Here is a 15313-nt window from a genome sequence, read left to right on the forward strand (position 1 = left end):
TAAGGACTCTAGTGGAGATGCTCTTAATAGACTCCACTGCACAGTGTTGCTTCTCTTCTTTTTTTTTTACGAAAAAACAGACTGGCCTGCTTTTTATTGATTTTTTTAAAAAAAAAGGTACAAGATGTGCAATGCGTGACACGCCCAAAATCAGCTTACAATAACAAGTTAAAGAGAAAAAAAAACTGAACTGTAAGATCTGGGGATTTTCTCCAGCCACCGATAGAAACTGAAGTGTGTACTTAATTTGGCTCTCTTGGTCTCCGTAAGAGGTCATTTGCCCGCACACGGCCAGCGTACCTGGTCCAACTCTGCCATAGCTAGAGTACCCGCAGGGGCCTGTAGGTCTGGTATTCCCAACCCACCATACTCCAGGGGTCTGCAAATTGCTGCCCAACGAACCAAACACCGGCCTCTCCTTGCGATCTCATCATTGTTCCACAAGAAGCCCCTGCGAAGATCGATCGCTTTTATAAGCCAGATTGGTGGGTCAAACAGGCATAGCTGAGAGCAAATGCTTGAGGAACAGCAGCCTGGCATCCAGCGAGAAAAAACCTTGTTCCAACCCTTAACCCTGCCAGCGAGCTTGTCAAGTGCGGGTTGCAGATCCACCTCTCTTAGTCTTCGGTCAGAGAGAGGCATGCCTAGATAGGTGCAGGGGAATTCCTGAAGATGGCACTGGAATGCCATCGATAATGCCTCTGTGTCAATTAGCTGGCACTGAATTGGAATCATGGAGCTTTAGGCAAAGTTCATGTTGCTGCTCTTCTGTCCGAGCAGCACACGTGTTTGTCGAAAAATGAGTTTGACTGCTACTTTTGTAGCTGGTCATATTTCTTCCTCGCTGAGAGCACAAACACAGAATTTGGAGAGAAAAATCCATTCATTCAGTTAAAAAATCATACCAATGTTTTCCCTATGAAAACCATATTGTGCCACACTACCACTGTTTCAGCCTTTCAGACATGCTGAGTTTTTTGTACTTGTGGCAAGGCTATGATCTTTGTGTTAGGGTCTGAGAAGTTGTAAGTTGTAACACAGCTACATTATTTGTTCATATGTTGTGCATGTTCTTTTTGCAGGTTTCATAAGCATCGACTGTGGATATACCACAAACCCTAAGTACACAGATCCCAAGACAGGTATAACATATGTAAGAGATGAGGGTTTCATTGATGCAGGACTAAACCACCCCGTTGACAAAGGGAATTTGCAAGGCGACCTCGAAGACCGATACCTTAACCTTCGCTACTTTCCCAGTGGAGAACGCAACTGCTACACGTTGCGGTTCGTAATACCCGGTGGCAAGTACCTTGTTAGGGCTGCATTTGGCTATGGTGATTATGACAAACTAAACAGTCTTCCTACCTTTGATATCTATTTTGGGGTCAACTACTGGACGACAGTAACGATTGTTAATTCGAGTAGAGCATATCTGTTTGAAATAATTGCTGTGGCCCCTGCCGAATTTGTGCAAATTTGCTTGGTGAACATAGAATCGGGAACTCCTTTCATCTCAGGGCTTGACTTGAGGTCACTCAGATCAGATCTTTATCAGGAGGCTAATGTGACACAATCCCTGGTTTTGCTCAGTTATTTCCGTGACACGGTTGGTTTTGGGCCCAATCGCTACCACTTCGGAACGAACGGTCAGCCTACTAGGTGAGCTGACGAATAAATATTAATTTGATTACGTAATGTTTCTTTAGCTCTTGAGTTTAATCAAATTAATCCTGCTCAATGTTTATATGCAATTATAGGTTTCCAGATGATCCTTATGACCGTGTGTGGCAGAGGTATGAAAACGTTCCCAGCTGGACAGACCTACCCAACAAATCTAATGGGACAATCCAGAACTATCCAAATGACACTTACGATGCACCATCTGCAGTGATGAGTAGTGCATCCACTCCAGTTAACGCCTCAAGGATGGATCTATCATGGAGCTCGGATTCATCCATGAGTGTTGGTGCTGACCCCAACTACTTTCTTGTACTCTACTTTGCTGAACTGAACACCTTGCCAGGGTTAAGGCAATTTGATGTTTATGTGGATAACTACCAAATAGCCTCTGCATTCAGCCCAAAATACATGCTGGCTACTGTTCTCTCGGAGTTTGTGCAAGGCTCAACCGAGCATATTCATAACATCTCGCTTGTGGCCACGTCAAACTCGTCGCTTCCGCCTCTCATCAGCGCGATGGAGATATACATAGTGCAGCCAGTGAATGAATCTATGACTTATGCTTCAGATGGTATTGTGCTTAAACAAGCCATTATTATGTGCTATTAAGCTGTCTAACATGGTCATGTAGGGAAAAAAGTTAATGTGGTACTTGATTTTAATGCATGCCATCCTAGCGTAATTTACCAAAGGTTGAAGTTGATCCTTGATTTATAATTCTACTTTTAGCTGTAGGATTTTGTCCAATTCCATTATTTCTTCAGTTTGTCTCATCCATGCTTCTGTAATTTTACATGGCATTAATGTTTCGGGCATCTGTCAACGTCATTGATAGCCATTGTGTGTGGCAAATAGTTTAGTCTGGCAGGGTTAGTTATTTTCGCAAAAGGGGCATGTGCACTGACCATCAATTATAGAAGAAAAATAGTTACTCATCAAGTCTTTGACTAAACCTGTGTGTATCCTCCGCTGACATTTGGTATCTTCAGTCGACAGCATGATGACCATCCAGACGGAGTTCTCTGTTAAAAGAAATTGGGTTGGTGATCCATGTGTGCCTAAATCTTTTGCATGGAATGGCTTGAATTGCAGCTATATTCCCAGAAGTCCTCCAAGAATAATAGGCTTGTGAGTATTGACTTAACAGAATCGCTGTAAATTTGTGTTTTTTTTTAATGTTAGTTACCTCAGAAGGTAGATGAAAAGTAGGTCTAACTTATGGTGGTGATTGTTTGTTTTCTTTGCAGAAACATGTCATCCAGTGGATTGGTCGGTGAAATTGATTTATTTGGTCGCTTAGATTATCAACTCCTGTACGTTCAGTAGTGTACAATTTCAGACTTCCTCAGAGTACAGAAATAGCTCTCATGTTCATAGCTGGTCTGTGAGCTGTAGCGCTTGCAGATTTAAACATGCGCAGCCATTAGCCGGCTCATGGCTTTCTCTAGAAGTAAATTTCAGTAAAAAATTACATTTTGAAAACTAAGAGTCATACTTGTAAAAATATCATTATACCATTTTAAAATTTCATTATCAAACTGTATTGATATGAAGGGCGGTTGGTAGAGTATGTCCACTTGTGTCCTGGAGGTCTTGGGCTTGAATCAGACTCCTTGCACAATAAAAAACAAGGGAAATGCTGCCTATAAATACCCTTCCCAAGATCCCACAGTATGTGGGAGCTTTAAACACTGGGTACGTCCTTTTTTTAAGCTGTATTGGTCTTACCTTTCTGAAAGTAGTAACCATGCAAAATCTCGCGTTCGGCACATTTTGTTCTTGGGTTAAAATATCTAGCTCCAAAGGTTTGACTGGTAAACTGTGGATATTTATTAGACTATATTTTGATTTTTTTATATGAGTATATCATGTTACTTTGCATTTCTATCTCACAATAGCCTGTCGGGATCAATACCTTATTCTCGGGGTGATCAAATTACACTTAAATTTCTGTATGTGTGCCTGCCAGTGCGACTTCTTTGCAAACTTTATACCATATTCCAAATTTTTTAAGTACTTTACATTTCCAGGGATCTATCGCACAACAATCTGTCAGGATCAATACCTGATTGGGGTCAAGGGTCACCATTTACATTTCTGTATGTATTCCTGCCAATGCGACATCTTTTTTGCATGCCTTATAGAACATAACCCTGCGAATCTTTAGTTTCTTCATCTCAAATAGGGATGTTTTGACTTTTGAGTATCATGCTACTTTATATTTTCCAGGGATCTATCTCACAATAATCTATCCGGATCAATACCTTCTCTGAGTCTAGATCCAACATTTGCATTTATGTATGTATTCCTGCCAATGCAACTTCTTTTTTAATGCTTTATAACACATAACCCTTTGAATCTTTAGTTTCTTCATCTCAAATAGGGATTTTTCGAGCAACAACCTCAGTGGACCTATTCCTTGTAATCTTCTAGTACAATCTCAGGGAGGGTCATTGACACTAAGGTTTGCACCTGGTTTCTGTGTATCTTTTGTAACACATCTCTGAATTACTGAATAGAACCATTGTTTGTTCACCAAAATATTTGAATAATACTTACAGTAAGTTAATATACAATACGAGTGGACGGACTGTTTTGACAAAAGAGGCAATTTTATTAGCTTAGCTCCCAACAGTACGCTGCAATCTTTCACCTATTAGCATTCCTTTTGTAGGGTCGATGACAACCCAAATCTTCGTGGAGATAAAATCTGCAATAATGGCCTAGAAAACAAGAACTTCAAACTTCTGCTCGAGATTGTGCTTCCAGTAGTTGCTGCAATAGTTCTACTGTTTGTGGCTGTACTTGTGCTTGTCGTGTTGCCCAGAAGTAAGAAAAGACCAGGTAACTAAATTTACAGTTCGTCATGATCGGTGGTATTGCTAAGAAAATTCAGAATTCTTGCTTGGCCTTCTACCAGCATGTGTGCTATAATATTGTTAGTGCTTATGCTGCGTCCAGATGTGGCTCATTCATCTAACCCATTAGAGAACCGGAGGTTCAGTTACAAAGAACTCAAGCGCATCACGAATAACTTCAGAACTGTGGTTGGGAAGGGTGGTTTTGGACCTGTCTATCTTGGCAGTTTGGAAAATGGAACTCATGTTGCTGTCAAGATGAGATCAGAGACATCTTCTCAAGGGAATACCGAGTTTCTGGCTGAGGTACATGTGCATTAGTCATTCAGTCCAACAAACTTTTTTTGCTGAGGATGGTCAGCAAAAAAAATAAGTCTCTCCTAGAAGTTGGTTATCAACTTCTCATTTTGTTCTAGGATTTTTCTTTTTGTGGGCCATTTGTGGCATGCAGGAAGAGCCCGAGCTGCTGCAGCAGGTTTTGAAAAGGAATCGATCGTGATTTGGAACCTGTTCTTTACATGAACCCTCTTAACTAATATTTTCTTATTTATACCTGTTCTAATGTTTTATTTTTTCTGTTCTGCCTCGGTTATTCCATCTAGCGGAACCATTCATTCCTTTTTATGAAAGAAAGATAAGGGACAGAATCTTACAAATTAGTGTGTCTCTGTGCTACTTAATGCATATCATATACATATTTCAGACTCTTGAATTATCATATACATATTTCAGGCTCAGCATCTGGCCAGGGTTCATCACAAGAATTTGGTATCATTAATTGGCTATTGCAAGGATAATAAACATCTAAGCCTTGTATATGAGTACATGGAGGGGGGAAACCTACAGGACCGGCTGACAGGTTGGTAGACTTTGTCCCATCCCATGCTACATGAGTGTGAAATTAAGGTCAACATAGTTGCGGAGTATGTTCCGCTCAAGTAAATCTCAGCTACTCCAAATTCACTGTGTTTTCTGGTAAATGCCACGACCTTGATCTCAGTCCTCGCGTCACGCACAGGCAGCGGGATCTAGTCCTCGATAAACCAGAGATGATACAGAGTTGCGCCGAAGCGAGAGAGGAGGAAGAATGAGAGGATTAGGGATTATCCAGTACAATGTTCATCGATGCCTCTCTAACCCTTGCCTAGCTCTGTAAGTACCGGTGTGTTGTCTCCCTTGGCTTGGGTCGTCGAGTCGCTGGGCTGACGGCCCAAGGCCCGCCTGATGTCACGCTTGCGGCGTCTTCGTGGGCCTGGTATCGTAGCAGTAAACAACGGACAGGTGTTCAGGATATGCCACTCCTTGCCTCACTAGCATCTGGTCCTGGGTCCATAAGTAACATGTACTGAAGAAGTGCATAAATCTGATAGTTTACTGACATTCTTCTGGGAACAATCCAGAGTCCTAAGATAGGAGAAACGCAACATTTATACTTCAGCTTATATGAGCAGACTTGCAATATGTAATAGACAGTTAGATACTGCTCGCATACTGGCCTCTTCCACCAACAAGCAAATGATTTACCTAATGCTAGCTTATTGGTTTCTTAACATCAAGTTAATTTGGTTTCCCTGCACACAGTAGTCATCAGTTCAAAAGCTAAGCATACTTGAACTGAGTGTGGTCTGGTACTGCATCTAGTTACCAACGCAATTCTTTTAGTATAACGGGATACCCTTCTTTTTTCGGTTCACAGGTCAAGAACCTCTTAATTGGCTGCAGCGCCTTAAGATCGCACTGGACTCTGCCTACGGTATGCTGGAAATTTGGGTTCTATATCCTAACATTTCTGTTTGATACTTCAAATATTCGAGTTGTTATCATGCATATAGCTGTTATATATCTGTGCATTCCAACTTAAAAAAATATCTATGCAATGCATGTAGGACTGGAGTACCTGCACAAATCCTGCAGCCCGCCATTGATCCACAGAGATGTGAAAACTGGAAACATCCTCCTTACAGCAAATCTTGAGGCAAAGTTATCAGATTTTGGGCTGACAAGGGCATTCAGCAGCGAAACGATGACACACACGACCACCCAACCTGCTGGTACCCTTGGATACCTGGATCCAGAGTACGCGTTCTTACCCTATTTCCCACATTTCCGTTAGAATAAACTGAGTTCTAAGGAGTGATATAAGAGTTGACCCTGAGCAGGTACTATGCCACCTATCATCTGAGCGAGAAGAGTGATGTGTACAGCTTTGGCGTCGTTCTCCTGGTGCTCATCACAGGCCAGCCGGCGATTATCAATATCAGCGACACAGAGAGAACCAATGTTCCGCTTTGGGCGCGCCGCATGCTCTCTGAAGGCGACATCGACAGCGTGACCGACCCGACGATAAGAGAAGACTGCGACATCAACTCGGTGTGGAAGGTGGTGGAGGTAGCCCTGCAGTGCACGGAGCGCGAGGTGCGGGACCGGCCAACAATGGGAGAGGTCGTGGAGGGGATCGGCGAGAGCTTGCAGCTGGAGACCTTGTCGCGCTCCATGAGGTGCAGCTCCATCAGGACAGGCAGCTCGGCGTTTGCTGACAGCGAGCCTGGTGGTACGCTTGAGGCGGCAGAACTGGTCGGAGAAACATCGGCGCGGTGACATGAAGCCATGGAGGGATTTGATTACACCGATTCGTTTCATTTACTCAGGAGTCTGAATTATTAAGTCCATTATATAGAAATTCATACTTAAATTGTTGTGTTTGCCTTGGCATGTGATGAAATTGATGGCGAGTAGCCATGGTGTTGGCATCGTGTACAACGCCCATGATCGTGTGAGCTAACTTGATCAAGGTCGCCTGATGCGTGCTCAAGTTCATGTTGTCACGTGTACAAATTACGAACTATGTAACGGTAGGTTTTGCACTGGCCGACCTGTAGCTTGTACATTACATCTGAAGCCAGCGGCAGGATTAAGTATAGGCGCGCGCTAGGTATCTGCTGGCTCAGTGGCATGTGCCGGCTGATCCGTGCGTGCGGGATCAGCCAGTTGGAGAGATAATTATAGGGTGTGCCTATGTCTCAGTTAACTGAGAATTTTTTAAGTCTCAGTCAACTCAGAAAAGTGCAACTACAGTTCAAAGAAAAGTGCAACTCGATTCAGTTGCACATTTCTGACAGAAATGTGCAATTGCACTTTTTCAACTCAAAGCACATTTTTGTAAGTGACTTAGACTTAAGAAAATCTCAGTTAACTGAGACATAGCAAAACCGATAATTATAACATAAGAAATAAAAATTTATTATAAATACAGAGATATAATAATAATAATTTTATTATTAGCTCTTGGGCATATCTCCAACAACAATATGATGCGTCTGGCATGACATAGAGACGATGTTGATAAGCTGATCATCCTCTGGCTGTGCTTTGTGATTGAGCAAGCAAGGTTATTAGATGTGACATCACTCCCTACGTACGTACTAGCTAGATATTGATCTGGACATGAAACAAGATTTTTTTAAAACAGTAAAATGAAGTGTTTCTTAGCCATTGCTGTGTCGTATTGCCTGAACTAGTTGTTCTTTGGCACCTTCTTGTTTGATGGAGAAGACTACGATGACACTGGTGGCCTTAGCTTCTTTGGAGCATCCCCTTCTAAGCTACTTCTAGTAGTATGTGGTGCACTCTGATCGGTATCCTTGTCGTGTACTCTCGCTCTTTCGCTATAAACAGTGAGTTCAGGCAGGCCATCGTCGGCGTGTAAGGACTTGACAATGGATCGTGTGCTGCATCGGTGGGTGATGGTTATTTTGCTCTATGTGCTGGCTTTAAGCTTAATAGGCATCCATGGTCAGCTAGACAGTCATGGTAACTACTAGGCATCTCTTCTCTCTTAAGCTATAAGCATGCATAAATAACTGTGTGGATCGCATGCAAATGCAGAGTCAATGATCTTTGCATGGCACCAAATTAAGTGTTGACATTTGCACTTGGTCCTTGGGATCAAACAAATCTCAAGAAATTAAAATAGCTAGGGTGACGTGTATTCAAAAAGCGGTCCAAATACCAGCTAAACTAGGTGAATTCCCCGCGCGTTGCTGCGGGAATTTAGAAGGAAGTCCTCAAAGAAAATTTGAAATGATATTTTCCTTGCAAACTAATTAAGGTATATGAAATGCAGTATGCGATTACACACGGACATATGTCATGGATGCATACTCATTTACATAGAAAACATAGGGTACCTACATTAATAGCAAAAAGAGATATTTATGGAAGATAAACACTATAAACTTAAAAATATGTTTGTTGTTCATTTGGTCTAGAAACCACCTTCCATGATAGTTTATAAATGCTCGAGTTTTATAGCTAGAAGGTCAATGCCACACATTTGAGTTTTGCACTCATGCTTGATTTCTAGGTGAATGGTAACATGTGGTGCCAATCTTTGGATTCGTATGAAGACATCCTAGAAAATATCAAGATTGTAGTTCGTCAACACACATTGCTGCGGAAAAAGGTATCATTATCGGCAAAAAAATATGTTACAAAAAATGGTGGTTAAATAGCAGTTATTTGTGTACAGAAAAAAGTGGACACAATATAAGTTATTTCCAATTGTACCATTTTTTAATCTTAGAAAAGTAGTTACCTAGCACATTGCATCAGATTAGCCAATACCTGAAATTTTCCCTCTTATAATGAAATATTTGGAAGACCAAACATGTATAGAATCTGTGAGTTGTGTTCAAACAAAGTGCAATATTCATAAGAATCAATATCCTAATGATTATACCTAGTTTGCAGGATAAGCCTAAAGTAGAAGACAACATGTGGAAAAAAGAACAAATAAAAAAGAAAAATATTGATACGGATGACCACATCAATCACCCTGCGTGAGCAGAGAAGCTAGCTCATGAAGATTACCGGCACAAATGCACTTTCATGACCACCAGATGTGTTGTGTGCACCGATTGCAACTCATGGTAGATGGCCAAGACATCCGCCATACGACATGGTTTGGATGGTGGCCGCGCAAACATATACGCCATGATGAATCGAGTCATGCCACAGGCCGGGGCCATCGATATGGAACAAAGCAACACCATGAAAAACGCATAGATTATCTCCAGGTTTCCAGCTTTCAAAGTGGTCTGGAAACCTCTTTGATAAGGAGCTGAGAGTGACAAATAAGGCATGAAACATTTCGAGTGTTTGACCCTTGAGCAATGGATCTTCCAGTGCAGTGTCTTCTCCTGCTGCAAGCAGACCTCTGGTGCAGACATCTGCTCTCTAATCTCTCCTGTATTATTTTTTGGAGCAACCGGCAGGAGCACTGCCTTTTCATTAAGCAAGAGGGAACAAAACGGTCCAGACTGTACAAAGAGAGGGCATTTTTAGCTTAAGATGGTAAAATGTCCAGAACCCACCATGAAAGACGAGCTACCAAAAAGAAAAACTAATCCGGCTCGGCCGGGATGACCGGGCCGAAACCATTTATAGCCCGATCCCTTTGGAGGATATCCTCGTTAGCGATGCTTGCGACCTCAAGGTAGGTAAGACGTTGTCCGGTGAAAATGCGCCGGTTTCGTTCCTTCCATGCGTTCCAAAGTACATATAAGAACCGGCCGCTGATGCGTTTCTTTTCTTTCTGCGGCTTTTCCTTTATCATGTCATTCCACCAGTCAGATATGGATTGGAAGTCGAGGCGTCGGTCATCGGAGGAGTCGCCATCCCAAGATTTGATAAGGTTCCAGACGGCCGCCGTGAACGGGCAGTTTCTGAGGTGGTCAGCTGTCTCAGGCTCGCTGAGGCACAAGGGGCATCGAGGGTCGTGAGGCCATCCTCGGATGGCAAGCATATCGGCGGTAAGGAGCTTTCCATGAAGGGCTAGCCAACCAAATAACTTGCATTTGGGCTCCGCATGTGCCGACCAAATCTTCATGGCATCGAAGCGGGCTTGGGAGCCAAGGAACTGTGCCTCATAGGCGGAGCTAGCGCTGTAGGTTGAAGTGGCATTAAGCGTCCAGTCGATGTTGTCCGGCAACTCGGGGGCAAGGTTGATGGAGTGGACGGCCTCCCAGACGTTGATATATTGTGCGAGCTGTTGAGGCGAGTTAAGGGACGCGACAGAGCGGATCCAGTTGTTTTCACTTAGCTCTTTGGCGACCGTACGATTCTTCCTCGAGGCAATTTTGTAGAGGTCGGGCGCCCATTGAGATAGAGGGCCCCGAGCATACCGGTTGTCATGCCAGAATTTGGCTGTCTCCCCATTTCCAATGGTAACTTTAGTGGCGGCTCTGAAAAGGGACATGTCGGTATCGTCGCATGGAAGCTTTGAACCAGACCAAGGGCGGTCCGGATCAGTCCACTGGAGCCAAGGCCAACGTAAACGCAGGGCACGTCCAGATCTCTCAATGTCTGGAATGCCGAGACCCCCCAGCTTCTTTGGCCTACAGACCGTTTTCCAATTCACAAGAGCTTTCCCCTGGGCGGCATGTTCGCCCTCTTCGCCGGCCCAGACGAAAGTCCTGGCAATCTTGTTGATCCTATCACGAGCCCATTTTGGCAGAGGAATGGCAGTGGCATGGTAAATGCCAGTTGCCATGAGCACCGTCTTCGCAAGGACGACCCTTCCCGGTCTCGCAAGGTTCTTGCCGATCCAACCCGGTAGCTTTCCGGCGATCTTGTCGATTAGGGGTTGTAGGTCCACCTTCCGAAGACGGCGGAAATGCAGAGGGAGCCCCAAATATTTTCCAGGGAAGCGAGGCAAGCTTTGCGGGGAAGTCATTGAGAATTTCCTGAAGGTCCACGTCAGCGCAGCGCACCGGGAAAATTTCCGTCTTGGTCATGTTGGTGACAAGTCCACTGGCCTTTCCGAAGCAGTCGAGAATGGAAGAGATGGCACAAAGATCCTCCTTACAGGGGTTTACGAAGATTCCAGCATCGTCCGCGCATAAAGAGATTCGGCAGCGGTTGGTCCTAGAGCGTATGGGACTCAGAATGCCCAATTGTGTGGCCGAGGCCAGGATGCGTTGTAGGGGGTCGATGGCGAGGATGAACATCATGGGTGATAGCGGGTCTCCCTGTCTGAGGCCGCGGGCGTGGCGGAAAGGGGTGCCAGGTTCACCATTTAGCAGCACTCTGGATGTGGCCGAGGAAAGGGAGAGACACACCCAGTCCCTCCAAGCTTGGCCAAACCCCAGCGCTGACATGACGTCGAGAAGGTAAGCCCATCCTACGGAATCGAAGGCCTTGGAGATATCAAGCTTGAGGAATAGGCTCGGGGTCTTGTTAGCATGAAGTTCCCGTATGAGGTTCTGAACATGTAAGAAGTTGTCGTGAATGCTTCTTTTCTTGATGAAGGCGCTTTGGCACTTGGAGACGATATCCGGGAGCATTGGAGCCAGGCGATTGGCCAGAAGCTTGGAGAAAATCTTCGAAAGACTATGGATGAGGCTAATCGGCCTGTAGTCTCCTACTGAAGTGGCCTCAGCTTTCTTGGGGATAAGGATGATGTTGGCGGAGTTGACAAGGCTGGCGCAGCCCTCCCGGAGATGGGACATGTGCAGGATGGCGGCGATAATGTCGTTCTTGATAATGTCCCAACAAGACTTAAAAAAGGCGCTGATGTATCCATCCGGTCCAGGGGCCTTGACGGCGGGTAGGGAGAAGACGGCCTCTTTAATCTCTCCTGTATTAGACCACGAACTGAGAAAGGTGTTTGTGTAGAAAAGGAGAGCAGCGAGATATATAGTATAAGGCAAGGAGAATGCCTGGTAACTGGTTTTGTCAGGCGTTCAGCATGGTGAGACTGGTTTGCAAAGAACCGTACCTGACGGAATGCACAGGGGAAATAATTGATCAAATTTCTAGAAAATCTCTACTCCAATCTGATTTACAGCGACCGGCTCACACGATTGGCTGAGACAACTTAATCTGATTCCCGGAGGAGAGGGGTTACCCAACGTCACCACTTGAATCTAATTTACAGAGGCGATATAGACGAAGGCCACGCCGTCAGCGAGGAGCTGGGGAGCAGGGTATTTATCGGCACCAATGTCTCTTTGACTGCCTTATTTTTTTTCCACGATCTGAGTGCATGATGCCCCAATAAATGTTTTGGCAGAATTAGAGGAAGATATGACGGCGGCGGTTTCTATTTAGGAACGGGGAGACGAAGGTGGGGAGAGCAAGAAGGTCTGTCAGTCTTTTGGTTTCGCGAACGGATCAGCTACGCAGATACTGAACGTTGGGTTGGACTGCTAACGGTGATCTCATGTAAAATCCAGTGCGTCAAAAATTGATCAAATGGCTTCTATTATTTTAGGTGACGTGGCTCACTGTGGTTGCAGCTTGCAAACATTAATTGCCTATAGTGGGGATCAACTTTATAGATACTAGATAACATCCCGCGCGTTGCGGCGGCAAATCATGTTAGTATTGCTTGTTTAGTTAAAATATAACTTTGTCTAAGAAGATTAGCAAAACAATAATTATACTGGGAACGTTGAAAAACAGACACCGCTATCTCTGGATCACTATGTTCGGAATAGTTGGGAACTTCGGTGTATCAAGCCGTCCCGATGTTTCGTGGCCAGCGTTTAGGTTACAGAAGATTTACAGCTAGGCCAAGCCTAGAAAGAAAGGGGGAGAAATAAATGAAAAAATTCCGAACGTCAGTGCAGTAAGCTATGTTGATGTTTCGGCGATTCAGAAGACCAAGACAAAGCTCGTCTGATGTACCTCTTCTTACTATGGTGTTCGATGTCCTTCTGCCGTTTAAAGCTCTGCCATTTTATGCTCCTCAGTGCAGTGAAGCAGGTCGTCCAGTGGCTGGAGGTTCAACTTTGCTGAACGCACTTAAATAATTCATAAATTATGAAAGCCGTGACTCCGTGCGGCTTGATCGCAAACGCTAAGCCATTTCCGAAGTTCTAGACGTACTCACAATGCACTGCAATGTGATGTACTGATTCCACATCCGGGAAATGATCAGACCCAGCTTGCGAGCACGATGATTTCTTCACCATGTTATCCTCGGTGTACGGAATAGTTGGGAATGTTGTGTTGTGGTATCACTGAACTCCAAACCCCGCATGCAGTCATCTAGTCCCGCGATCACTGATCAGATTGTAGAACGTCATTGTGGTGGGCATGATCTTCAGATAGCATTAGGTGCGTGTCCTCTTTATCCTCAATTTGGAGTCCATCGATATTCAGAAGATCTATCAGTGCTATAAGTTAACCGCCTGCTGTCAGAGATATAGGTAGCAAAAGGCTTAATGCCCGAATTTCCTACTCTGAATTAAACTTGGATTAGCTCTATGAACGATCTGCACCGAAGGACCATGCATAGAAACGTCGAATGATTAGATTTCACATGAGATAAAACGTATATTATATCAAGTCAAATCAAAACGATGAACATACAATCTTGATGCCCGTAGTAGTATATATGATATTTGAAGTAGGATTCAAGAGATGGCACCTCGTCGGATGCTTAAAAGCTCAACCAACGGAACTCCTATCTGCCAAAAAAATCACCAAACGACGATGTCAGCTTTTCACATTAGCATCACGGCATCTGTTTCACTTCCACGCACCGGACCATTGGAGAACCAGAGAGGCTAGAAAAATCATTCTTAAAGAGAAATACACAGAAACAACATGGACGGTGTCGTTCAAGTCGGACCACAGAGGCAAGGTCTAGAAGCAACCTCAAAGGGGTAGAAGCTAATGCCGATGATAGCATCATGCAGTTTTACAACACCAGGTGAAGGTGAACTGAGCTTATGGTGAGGACAGAAGAAAAATACATAGAAACAACATGGACGGTGTCGTTCAAATCGCCCCGCAGAGGCAAGGTCTAGAAGCAAGCTCAAAGGGGTAGAAGCTAATGCCGATGATATAGCATCATACAATTTTACAACACCAGGTGAAGGTGAACTGAGCTCACGGTGAGGACAGACCGACAGAGATGAGATAGCTAGGCTAGATGGAGAGAGAGGGAATGGCCAATCGGTATTAATAGTGGCATGGACGACGAACTGTCGTGAATGCCGGAGGATGAATATATCGTGTCTCTAAGTGGAGCAGGGTCTTAATTGGAGACGATGTCCCTTCGCCTGCATCGACATGGTTTTCCATGGACTACCCAGATGCATTCATCACCATAGACTCCCTAGATGCCTTCATCGATGTCTTATAGAGATAGTGGAGGAGATGAAGAGGCATGGCCACGGCAGTTTGTATTTTCTTTGGAATGCTGAGGTGGCACGGTTAAAGACACATGGCAGCCTAAGATTGTTTGAAGATGACTGATGAGGTGGACACATGCATGTTGAGAGAAATCAACTTAGTGGGTTGCTCCTATTTAGATATTATAGATTATAGATCTTCTCAAGGGGGGCACTTTTTTGGTACAATATCTTGCCATATTATATATATTTACTCCAATAAATATGTCTATCGGTAGTACTAATCTGTTACCTTCTCCTCCGAGAACATATCTAGTGATACCACACCTTATTTGATACCATGATACTACTCTTTAAAATTTAAATTTTAAATGTTAAAAAATTTAAAACCAAATTTTGGGTGTTCACAAGATGTGTGTCTACATGTCATGTAACTTTCATAACCAAATTCAAAATATCCTAAGAGAAACAAAAATGAGAAATCAAGCATGAATAGTGTCACATAAAGACAAACACACAAAATGCCACTATTCACATAGCATTTGTCTTTTTTGTTTCTCTTGGTATATTTTAAATTTGAATGTGAAAAGTCTAGAGAATGTCAACACATATCTTGTCAACAACCACAAA

At 43.8% G+C, this 15313-nt stretch overlaps 1 protein-coding gene across 1 annotated transcript; it reads left to right on the forward strand.

The window, feature by feature from the left end:
* The first annotated feature begins 1592 nt into the window (after positions 1-1592).
* On the forward strand, positions 1593-7358 carry LOC124703147 (probable LRR receptor-like serine/threonine-protein kinase At1g05700). Its single transcript, XM_047235362.1, has 14 exons — positions 1593-1662; positions 1761-1796; positions 1892-2254; positions 2673-2811; positions 2931-2996; positions 3714-3782; positions 3913-3981; positions 4049-4147; positions 4358-4527; positions 4627-4847; positions 5274-5400; positions 6238-6294; positions 6428-6617; positions 6701-7358. Exons 2-14 carry the CDS (start codon positions 1769-1771, stop codon positions 7137-7139), a joined length of 2037 nt encoding a protein of 678 aa, XP_047091318.1. The 5' UTR covers positions 1593-1662; positions 1761-1768; the 3' UTR covers positions 7140-7358.
* Positions 7359-15313: the final 7955 nt, after the last annotated feature.

Source organism: Lolium rigidum, chromosome 3 (genome assembly GCF_022539505.1).
Source record: "Lolium rigidum isolate FL_2022 chromosome 3, APGP_CSIRO_Lrig_0.1, whole genome shotgun sequence".
NCBI classification, from domain to species: domain Eukaryota; kingdom Viridiplantae; phylum Streptophyta; class Magnoliopsida; order Poales; family Poaceae; genus Lolium; species Lolium rigidum.

Bases quoted from the DNA above. Each gene is read 5' to 3' on its own strand.
- LOC124703147 (XM_047235362.1), top strand. From the start codon at position 1,769: ATGATCCTTATGACCGTGTGTGGCAGAG. The intron at 2,997-3,713 runs GTACGTTCAGTA...TTACATTTCCAG, and splicing joins CGCTTAGATTATCAACTCCT to GGATCTATCGCACAACAATC. The intron at 4,848-5,273 runs GTACATGTGCAT...TACATATTTCAG, and splicing joins ATACCGAGTTTCTGGCTGAG to GCTCAGCATCTGGCCAGGGT.